This window comes from Leiobunum rupestre, chromosome 10, assembly GCF_980474605.1.
Source record: "Leiobunum rupestre chromosome 10, qqLeiRupe1.1.hap1, whole genome shotgun sequence".
NCBI lineage: Eukaryota > Metazoa > Arthropoda > Arachnida > Opiliones > Sclerosomatidae > Leiobunum > Leiobunum rupestre.
The window spans coordinates 17,905,032-17,916,875 of NC_143393.1; the positions used below are offsets into that span (position 1 = coordinate 17,905,032).

The following is an 11,844-nucleotide window of genomic DNA, read 5'->3' on the forward strand; positions in this document are numbered from 1 at the left end:
CCAAACGATGTGGTTTCGCTCGTCAGCCACCTGCACTGTTTATGTTCTTGGTTTCAAAGTCCCTGAATTTAGGAAGAGTTATCTCTTTTCCAATGTACGTATTAAATGTGTATGTGTAGGGAAAATGTTAATTGCTACTTAATTTTAATGAGTAAGCCAGTGTATTTGAAACTAAAAAACTGTTGTTGTTAAATTTACCAAATGTTAATGTTGCAAGAATTTCATTTACGCGGTTACGTTAATTTTTAACAGTGAAAGAATATAGTTGCATAAATTAAACGCGTTTCATAGAATTTATAGTTGCAAAATTTAGACGCATTTCATAGAATTTAGTTACAAAAATTAGACTCGTTTCATAGAATATATACTTGCCAAAATTAAGACGCGTTTCGGAGAGTTTCTAGTTGCAAAAATTAAGACGCGTTTCATAAAGTTTCTAGTGCAAAAATTAGACGCGTTTTATAGAAATTCTGGTTTGCAAAGCTTAGGCACATTTCAAAGAAATTTCTAGAGCCAAAATTAGACGCGTTTTATAGAAATTCTGGTTTGCAAAGCTTAGGCACGTTTCATAAAGTTTCTAGTGCAAAAATTAGATGCGTTTTATACAAAGTCTGGTTTGCAAAGCTTAGGCGCGTTTCAAAGACATTTCTAGTCCAAAAATTAGATGCGTTTTATAGAAATTATGGTTTGCAAAGCTTAAGCGCGTTTCAAAGAAATTTCTAGTGCCAAAATTAGACGCGTTTTATAGAAATTCTGGTTTGCAAAGCTTAGGCGCGTTTCATAAAGTTTCTAGTGCAAAAATTAGATGCGTTTTATAGAAATTCTTGTTTGCAAAGCTTAAGCACGTTTCAAAGAAATTTCTAGGGCCAAAATTAGACGCGTTTTATAGAAATTCTGGTTTGCAAAGCTTAATTGCAAATTGAAGGTATAACAGACTGGACACTATGCCAAGGACATCATCTTTGTTAACTGGGTATTTTTACCGCTTTCGCATTGTGGATGCAGTCTTTTTCAATTTTATCTCAAATGTACAATATTCTAATTTTTTTGTTTTTATCTCGAATGCAAATAATTCAAATATCTGTTTCTCAACGAGGAAACTATACATTGTTCGCTTCGAAGTGCCTACAAGATAATTAAACTGTTTCATTAATATTTCTAGCAATGACTGCCTTCAAACGGTAGTGATCTTGATTTAATTTTAACTAGAAGTTTCATTTAAATCGAGGAATACCTCTGCGTGTGGTGCCATACCAGAGTGATTGAGAAAAATCATATCACCTCGGGTAGGATTTTTCTCAATCACTCTGGTATGGCACCACACGCAGAGGTATTCCTCAGTTTAAATGAAACTTATAATTAAAAAATTCCCGCGTAATAACAAAAATAAATTATCATTATTTAATTTTAACTTAAATCTAGTCTGACTCTTCTCGAAAAATCTTTAGTATTTGAATCACTATTGTATCTACGTTATTACGTACGTATATATATTCTTTATCTTTGAAAAACAAAGTTTTTTGGTGAACTCCGCTGTTTCCTGATGCGTGGAATAAGAACGATATATTCCTAAATTCGAAACCTATTATCTCGGCAAGGACTCCCAATTTTGTTGTTAAACTTTTGCATATATTTTTGGTTGGAAAGACACCATATACCATACAGAGATTGAGGTGGGGGGTAAAACCTAGACTCCTCCCCTCCGAAATATTTTTCTTTCAAGAAAGTCAAGGTCAAGGAAATTGTTCATCCGCTTCTCGAGAAGAGGGAAAGCTCATTTGGACGCTTCGGACCGTAAAATAAGCTTTTCTTGCGCAACGTAATTGGGAGCCTGCGCTACGGCCACTGTCTGCCAGAAAATATTGAGAGCGTGTTTGTCTAAGTTTATCAAAAAGAGTTGGCCCAACATCCAAGCAGATTCCTTCAAATAATTATATCGCTTTCATAGATTATTTTTTTTGGGTGACACTGTTACCGCTTTGTGTGAGAATTTTGGGAAATTAACGTTTGAATTGTCTGCGAAACCGTGAACACAAAAAGGATGAGCGGTTTCGCCTCGTGGGGTTTTTGATGTAACGCGAGAGATAGATGGGCGCTAGGAGGGGCTGTTGCGATAAAATAGGCCATTTTCAATTACAGAAAATGCTCCAGATTTCGTTGGATTTCTTTTATTTCTTTTTTCGAGATTTTGCTCGGACGCTTTTGCTTGTCGCGTTTCATTTATCTTAAGATTTGTTTTTCCCGTTCTCTTTGCTTCCATTTCGTTGTTCAAGTTAAGACTTTGTTCGTTTTTAGTACGCCAAAGAAACAGTTTAAATTATAACTTATAAACTAAAAGCATTTATTTGGGTTAACCATTTCCTATTAATTTTTAAATAAATAAATAAATAAATAAATAAATAAATAAATAAATAATTTAAAAATAATATAAACAAATAAATAAATAATAAAAAAAGTAAAATAAATAAATAAATAAAAAAAGTAAAATAAATAAATAAAAAAAGTAAAATAAATAAATAAATAAAAAAGTAAAATAAATAATTTAAAAAAAGTAAAATAAATAAATAATTATTTAAAAAAAGTAAAATAAATAAATATTTAAAAAAAGTAAAATTAATAAATAATTATTTAAAAAAAGTAAAATAAATAAATAATTAAAAAAAGTAAAATAAATAAATGATTATTTAAAAAAAGTAAAATAAATAATTAAAAAATTTAAAATAAACAAATAAATAAATAAAGTAAAATAAACAAATAAATAAATAAAGTAAAATAAACAAATAAATAATTAAAAAGTAAAATAAACCAATAAATAAATAAAGTAAAATAAACAAATAAATAATTAATTAAAAAAAGTAAAATAAGTTTACAAATAAATAAATAAAAAGAAGTAAAATAATCAAATAAATAAATAATTACAAAAAAGTAAAATAAACAAATAAATAAATAAAATGAAAATATAAAGAATTTTGCGAAAGAAATGAAGCCTTAAATAAACTAAACAATATTCAAATGTGGTTTAAATTTATATATTTTTTATAGTTATGCAAGGAAAAAATTGTTTACAAAACGTCAAAATTTCCGGTTATAATTTAATTGTCCATTTCCGCTTTGCCCCCTTCCAAACGCACGTAATTGTTCGACAATAAATGGGCTTTTAATTTAAACCTATCGTATAAGAAAAATATAAGAGTTCCTTTTTGCGGTGGTTTAATTATTTGGGAAGGAGCTTAGGAGTATTTTCTCCATAAAATTTTCAAATTTCTTCCTCAGATTTTTTTCGACGTGATTAAGCACTTAACACCAATTCCGAATCCATTTAAATTTTTTCTTTCTGGCGATTGTCCTCTACGCCGTTTAGTTGTTATTATCGCTCAGGGCGCGCTGTCGGAAGTAAGTTACTACCGCTTCCACTTTATTGGGATATGCGCGAGGGGGCAGATCAGAAAGGGCTGTCCAACGATTATGTTTAAACAGGTTTTTATCCTACATTTATTTTCCAATCATTATGTTTAAAGGGAGTGCTGTATAAACGAATTGTACGTCGTTGACACTAGGTGCGCTGTTGATCGACTTTTGAGGGTGAAAAAGGTGAGAAGTCTACGACAATAGGCCAACCGATTTGTCTGATATTTCCAGGTTTTTTCCATCGATATTTTCAGGCTTTTTCAACCGAAGGTGTTAAAATAACCTGAAATCTTATTGTGTGGCAAACTCATAGCAATAACAACCAATTATGTATAACATTGTTTTAAAACAACTAATAAAAATGATTTGATTTGATTTGACATTAAGAGTTACAATAGGTAACTTAACCAATATTTTCACGAAAAGTTATGGTGATTACTCATTTTATGGTTATCATTTAAACTAAAATGGTTTACGTATTGGAATTTACATAAAATAAGCAAATCTTTAAAAATAAAAATTTATTGAATACTATTTAGGGCAAACTTTCTGAACTCTCATAAATTTCCCAGATTTTTAGTAAAAATTGTATTTTTCCCTAATATTTCATTGACTTTTCAAACTTATTAACTGCCGGATTTTCGTCTTTCGGGTGTAAATGATTGGTTCAAAGAAAATTCTACTAAACAACTCACTGTGTAAACTTGGGGGGAAAACTACTATGGTAGTATCCCCGAATGAAAATTCGGTGAAATGAGGAGCCAACCACCCACAATTTAGACCCCGATGCCGATCTTTTTTTGCGCCGCCGCCGCCGAATGATTTTAAACGGAGCGCCGCCGTCGGTTTATAATATTTATTAACAAGGCTACCAGATTTTCTATTGATATCAGTATCTTTTCAGATTTAACAAAAATGTAGTTCTTTCTTTATCACGTCTGAGGGTATATAGTGTGTACTCTTAACGTCTTAAACTCCTAGAAAAGGGATAACGGGATTTGGCGCCGTCATAAGATGCCGGCACGCCTTTTTCATTAGCTTGACATTAGTTGTCGGTGCATCGAAGCCGGTAGCTTCCACAGCACTAGCCTCCAAAAAGGGGGCGGTTACCTCGTAAATCGCGTTACAATGAAAACGAAATTTCGTATAAACGCCGTGCCACTCCGCGGCCGCCGTTAAATTTTGGTTCAACACCGCCGCCGACCAAAATGTCGGCGCACGCCGATCGCGCTGCCGATGGAAAATCACCAGATCGCCGCCGCAGTTTCCAAATCGGCGCATGCTCTCTTTAAACTCGATTCTGTAACGTTTCCCAGAGCTATTTAAATGATGGAAAAAAATCTGTTGAAGAGAGATGGTGGATATTCTGGTCTCCCGTGTCCTGTCGGAGCCAGAAGTACGTGAACCTCTTCTCTGTATTTACAAATTCTCCACGTTTCCGACAAGGTCGTTTAACTCTTTGCGGCCACTTATTTTTGCCGTTGGGCATTAGCTAACCCATCTCTTAGACACCCAAGCTAGCCAATATCTAATTCCAAAGAATGTAGATTTTGACTTTCCAGATTAATTTAATGGCGGTTGTTGAACTGATGGATTGTATTTTATTTTTATATTTTATCAGAGTATATTAGCGGGTTGGAGTCCCCATTTTGAAGTTGCGAAGAACTTGGAAAGTGTACTGTCGAGAATTGTTTACGTTTCTCGCTTTTAACGTACGTCGATCACTTTCTCAGAGTTTCAGATTCGCGTGATTGGCTATATTTAATTTGCCTAACTTAGTTTCTGTTCCAAAACTTACTAATTCCTAACACTCTGGCTAAATAAATAAACTATTGAGACTTATAAGATTTGGAACATATTAAGAGTTGTTTACACCGCCAAAATTTGGTCTAGAACTTAAGTATACAAATATACTTGAAAGCGCAAATGAACTAGAAAAAAATTCAGATTTGTAACGGACTCGCGTGCATTTACAAAAATATTTTTATGTCTTGTTCCACGCTCGTCGTGATATTTTAGTGAAATTGGGCTCGAGCGATTTCGTGCGAGCTGCCTAAAATAAAAATAAAAATGTACGAGCCTTTTTACGCTAAAATATCAACGAGCACGTGGAATTTTTAACAAGTTGAACAAGACCTAAAGAATCTATGCTAGCTAGGAGCAACAAACACAACACCCCACACAAGGAGAACGCAACCCGTCAAAAGTCATGGATTTTCTTGCGTACGTTTTTCATTGGCTCGCTTTAGCGCCTGCTGCCGTCGGAAGGGGAAAATTTAGAAATTGTCTTCCCCCCCGCCCGTAAAACGTTCAGCGTAAAGGCTCGTGACGCTCGTCCAATGAAATTCGTACACAACCCTTCGTTAGCGTGTTTAAAGGCTAGCTGCGTTCTCCTTGCGTTTGTTGCTCCTAGATGCTAGCGTCTATAGAGTAGTATCGGCTCCCCGCCTTCGACTGTATTAATGTTAATGTCTTCAAGGTCCCCCAATAATTATAAAGGTGACAACCCTGGCTTCTTTACGTCAAAAACAAAAACCAGTCAATTAAAAATTAACCCATCACTATCCCATATTCTTCGCGCGTTAATTATGAACATTCTGTAAAAATTGAAAACCATTATTTGGCAATTCGACCCCATTTTCGTAAAAATTAATTAGAGCCATTCTTTTTAAACATTAGAAATACACATTATAATTTAACAGGGTTGCCACAAAATTTTGTGATTCAAATTCCCTGACTATTCCCTGTTTTCCCTGACCATTTTAAGAGATTTTCCCTGACTTTTTAAGGCCAAAATTTTATTTTATATTTGACTTTTATCAGAAGTTAATAAATTTAAATTGACTTATATTTAAGTAAAAAGGTTATTGCAATGTTGAAAAAATTAGCCAAACTATCAACGAAACAAATGACAATCATAGAATTTGTCATAGATCTGGTCTAAAAAATAACCTTAAAAAAGTGCCAAGATAAAATTTAATTCCCTGACTTTTTACAAATTCTAAAAATTCCATGAAATTTTTCTGACTTTTTAGGTCCATTCTTAAATTCCCTGACTTTTAGGTCCATTCTTAAATTCCCTAACTTTTCCCTGTTTTCCCTGACGTGTGGTAACCCTGTTTAAACAATTCAAAAACCAATTCGTCTTCTAAATAATAAAATTTTACGTAAGAAATGTTTTTCTCGACTCTCAGTTTCCTATTTCGCACTCAAAGAGAACAATTACAGGTGTATAACGGCGAGACTACAGGAAATTAAAGAAGACCTACAAATAGTTAGTTTTGTTTCGAAACGTGACTTTGTTTTCAAAGGTTTCGTGTGCCCCCTCCCCTCCTGAGTTTGGTAACCCAAGGTTCTCATAATGCCTGTCTACAGGTGCTTCAAATATGATGAAGATTATATTGTATTATTACTGTTTTTTTGTGATTTAAGTCAAAGGATGTAATCAAGAAACCCGTTCAACAAGTTTATCCTTGCCATTAAATTCCGCGTTCCGTATGTGCTACGCAGTACATTTCTAATATCAGAAGCAAACTAACTTTCTGCTTATACTCTGTAACGTCCCTCGGGTGTTTTAGGAGGCGTTTGAACTACCCACATTATTTCTGTAGCCCCTGATCAAGTTTACATAAATATTTACGTATCATGTACTTCAAAAATTTAGAACTAAAATGTGTTTTCGGGTTTTATAATTATAATATGTTTCCTTAAAAGCCTTTAAAGTCTAAGGAAATTATTAATTTTTTTGAATGCTGGGTGCCCTGCCGAAAATACTAGTTTAACCGCAAGTAACGGAATAGCCATAAATATACCTCTTCATATCGTTTTAATCCTTATTTTCAAACCGAACCTTTCGACAATGACACTCTTTCCAACTCCGATTTTGATTTTCAACCGTCCTTGATTGGGCATATGGTAGACCCTTGGATTCACAAGTCACTAGTGGACTTAGACCTGTGTGGTTCCTTGGGTATAATCTTAGCTGATTATTATGCTTATTATCGCTCCTGTATCTTTGTTATAAAAGGGTCTGAGGTCTGTTGTAATGATATTTTTTGTTAATTGTCATACTTTGTGTACTTATGGTTTAAAAAAATCTAAAAAATAAAACGATAGATATTAATTCGAAGAAAAATATAACAATTACTCTTTCACTAACCAATCTAAGTTTTTCAGCGTAGTTTCGGTGTCAACGGTGAAGCTAACCTCAATCTTATAATCGTTTTTAACTTACTTCTTTCGGTCCAAATGTTACTAACTTTAAGAACTGATCAAAATGTATCGGTAGCAAAGTCCCGGGCTAGAAACAAGGCCCGGGAAAACTTTGCGTATTTCGCGGAAGAATCTGTCTTTAATTAACGTCATTAGCTTGTTATTCGAAAAACCTAATCATCGGAGATATACCGGGTGGTTCGCTGCCCCTTTTGGAGCGGCCCGTGCTTTTCCGCAACGCGTTAGTCCCCTTAGTTTCAACTTCTGTCATAACGATAATAATAATGTTTTTAACCCGCATTGCCTAAAAACCTCCGCAAGATTTCATGGAAAGAGGAAACCGAAGTATTCGGAGAAAAAAACCCCTTTAACAGACGGGGGAAAACTTGCACACTCAACTCGGGAGTGATGACCAGCCTTTCACAGCGAAGGTGGGGTGGTGGAGTGGCTAGCACTTTCGACTCGCAGCAGCAAGAGGAGCCGATTTCGATTCCAGCTTGTGGCACTGGGTGAAATCTCGGAACCACTCCTTCCGCGTTGAGTTTGCAAAGTTATCTCCCCACTGGTTTAAGGGGTTTTCCCGTGTGTTCTTCGGTTTCCCCTTCCATAAAAACTTGTCGAGGTTAACGGTAATAGTAAGTCTAATTTAGGAGCTGTTAGCTCGCGTGGCATGAAGGACTTGCCACCACCCTCCTACGCGTGGTAACCCGGCCACCTGTTTAAGGCATTATATTATATTGGGCCTAAGGTGGTGCCTTGGATATTAGCCTAGCCGATAATTATTAAAGTGCTAACCATTCCGCTGACCCTCACGCTATTAGCGGACTGGCTGGTCCAAGCGGTCAGGCACCACCCTGTATTCTCCGCGAAGATTTGGGCTGGGAGCATCTCTCCGCAGTTTTCCTCGATTTGAGCGTCTTTCAGTTTCTAATGAACCCCTTCTCCGCTTACCCGACTTCTTTTTACGCTCATTAAGCAAATTAGTGGAAACGACGGATCAAGCCTCTTTCTATGGCAAACAGGGACACCCCAGAGAAAGAATACTCGGAGACAGAGTGCCGCGATGACGCCTGAGGAAAGTTTTTCTTCTTCAGCCTTTAAATCTTTCGAATCCTTTGTCCCTGGATCAGATTTTACCGCTTTTCAACTCCGCCGATATTTTAATTAAGTACCTTTCCGAGAATCGTGTATTTAAATATATTTAAAATTGCCGAAATAAGCTCTTCAACCCCTTCTTTGCCGCCCCTGATTTTTTTTTATTTCTTGTTGACGCTAAGTTCGATTAGGTTTGTATTCCGCTGGTCAAGGACGAATTAAACCCGGGATTTTTACGAAGGATTTTAGGTTGAAGTGGCTTTTGCCAAATGCTTACCCTCATTTTGGACAATTTACGCAAATATAATGGGTATTTTCCACGGCTAATAAAATTTCCTAACCACGTATTAAATTTCTGGAAAATATGAAAGAGCCCGTATCCAGCGCGAGGCCTATTTTTAATTCTCAGACTTACGAGCAAAGTTACGATAAAAAATGCCCTTTTCGTTTCTTATCTATTACGCCAGAAATAACCTCTTAATTTTAATTTAGGCGGAACGAGGGGCTCGACTGCAATGCCCTTCATTACCCAAAATGATCCGGCAGAGTTAAAATAAACTACTAACGGAGAGACGAATAAAAGCCTGGCTAAGACCCGAAAAGATTAAAAGGCGAGACAAATATTTAATTAAAATAACGCGAGCCAGCAACCGTTTCGCGACATTAACAATCAAGATGCCGAGAGAAAGACTTTAAATCAAATAGGCCACTCTCGTCCCAAATCTTTCTACGCAAACAACGGCGCAAGATTTAAATCAGAAGAACGAATAAAATTGAAAGTGATATTGTACAACTAACTTCCTAGTTCGGAATTGTATTCGGATATAACGCTCCCAGGGAACGCTATTAACCAGTTTAGCCGCGAGGGGTCGCGTTTAAGGTCTTGCAGGAAATATATTTAAATAATACTTCGCTTCGATGAGTTAGGAATTTTTTTCTTTCGTACCAAAGGGGGAAATGTTTGAACCCCATTTTTCTTACGCTGCAAACAAACAGAAAAAAAAAATCCGACCAAGTGTTGGTCAAAAAAGTTTCGCAAAATAAAATATGGAAACAAAACTTTGGTGTTTTTGTAAAAAAGCGATAGAAAAAAATATCAAAATTTTAGCGTTTTAGAAGAACTACTACCGCGGGTTGTGGAAGCGGAATGAAAGGATTCACACGCTATTTTATAGGCCTTTTTCTTATCGACGTATCTCGGCGCCATTTTCGCTCTATCTTAGTTATCTAACAACGTAAACGTTGCGTGATGTACTGATGTTACACTCAAACGGATCAGACTCTAACCCGGCATCTATTCGCCTAGATTCGTGTATAAACTTTACCCGTATTTTAATTTCATCCGAATTGTAGGGTGTTAACAATGGTCAATTAAAAATGGCGGCTCCCTAGGATGAACGTAATGCAAAAACCCTATTACTCGAGCAACCATCTACTTCGGAGTCGAACAAAAGGGATTTTTTGGCATTTTTTTGCTGATATTCCTGTCTTGAGATGCCCTACAAAACGTTCGTTCCTGATTCTTATATATCCCCCTCAATTCCCACCATTTACTGTTCTAAAAATATGAATGCCGGTTTATTTCTAAATCTTTTAATTTTTCCCTCGTTTTTAGAACCGTCTTATGCACGGTCGCAATTGGAGATAATTAGATTTCATTTACCTAATTAAACTTTAACGTAGTCTTTATTGCTGTAATTTAATTAGAGCTTTCGTTTAAATTCTTTGTCCCGTAAAATAAAGGTTAATTTTATTATATTGTTTTAAATGAACCATTTGTTTGAATTTTATCAATTAAACAAATTTAATTTAATTAAATATTTAAATGAATTTAAATTTGCGTCTAATTTGAGAAGCATTTATGATAGATATTTATTTACCTTTGCCCATCAAATAAATAAAAATATAATTACAAAAATAACTAAATGTTACGGATTTCTATATAAAGTCGTAAAATAAATTTTCAAGGTATAATTCTAAGAAAGGAAATCGGCAATGAAAATCGTTAGGTACCTTTTATTACCCGAGTTTACCGGCATTGTTACGTAGACGGAAAGTTTTAAAAATAAAACCATTTACATTTTCACTGCCAAAAAAGAAAATTTCCTCATGCGGCGTCAAAATTAAGGATGTTAGAAAAAAATGCCACCTTTGAAGCATTTCTTACGGATATCGTTATTACAATTAAATGGGCTCAAAAATGAAATAATAAAAAACTCACCGAAATTTTTCCGCTTCGTTAGTACTCGTCAAAGTCAGTTGACTTTGCGCTACGTTAACAGGCATCACGAATCACGACTTTTTCTCAAAATTTCGTGAATATTGTTAACACCGAAATAAAAACTCAATTTTTTTTTTAATGAAAATATTTAAAACGATAAATCTCCGACGGTTTTAAATAAATATTTCAATTTATTAAGACATAGAAAATGTTTAATAACAAAAATGAAATAAATAAAATAATTGGCGGAAGAGAGAGGAACGTGAAATTGCTCCCGACCCGTCGACAGCGGAATACACGTCTGACTCGCACCGCGTTTCGAAAATCGACTCACCGGGCCTTGCTAACTTTCCAAAACACTATATTCTTCACGGTTCGCCCCCCCCCCCTTAATTTCAGGTTTCCCCTCCTGGAATTTCTCTACCTGTCGTACTAGTCCCTCTCGCATCCCAGATTCCATCTCTCTCACCTTCGGCTCCCCTGAGTCGATAATTATTTGTCTCCCCCGATGGGATTCGCTTCATGGGAAAGGAAATAAAAAACACACAACAACGCGATGATGGCCAATTGGTTCATGTTTTCATCCCGCTCTCCCGGCGGGGGTTACTTCCCCTCACGTGCCAGGGGAAAGTTTTTACATTGTGTTTTTGGCCGCACTATCCTATACTTTCCCATCCCATCCCCCCGTTGCATTCAAGGTTCTTTTCAGGGCGAAAAGATTGTTGGAAATGTAAGAAAATTTCTCATATTTTATTTATCGTATTCTCGACAAAATCAAGTGAAAAGTTGCGAATCGGTGATAGATGGTGTTGTACAGTGTGTTTTAAAATACTGTTTTTAGCGCGAAGTACCTATCAATTTAAAATTTCTACCATTATACCAGGATCTTTACCAGCCTCAAATATCTC

General features: G+C 35.4%; 1 protein-coding gene across 1 annotated transcript in view; it reads right to left on the reverse strand.

Moving 5' to 3' along the window:
* Nep2 (M13 family metallopeptidase neprilysin 2) overlaps positions 1-11,236 on the reverse strand; it is a 39,649-nt gene extending 28,413 nt beyond the window's left edge. The window contains exon 1 of the mRNA XM_090161583.1: positions 10,937-11,236. Within this exon, the coding sequence (XP_090017709.1) occupies positions 10,937-11,001 (65 nt within the window). The 5' untranslated portion in view covers positions 11,002-11,236. The remainder of the gene's footprint in view (positions 1-10,936) is intronic.
* Positions 11,237-11,844: the final 608 nt, after the last annotated feature.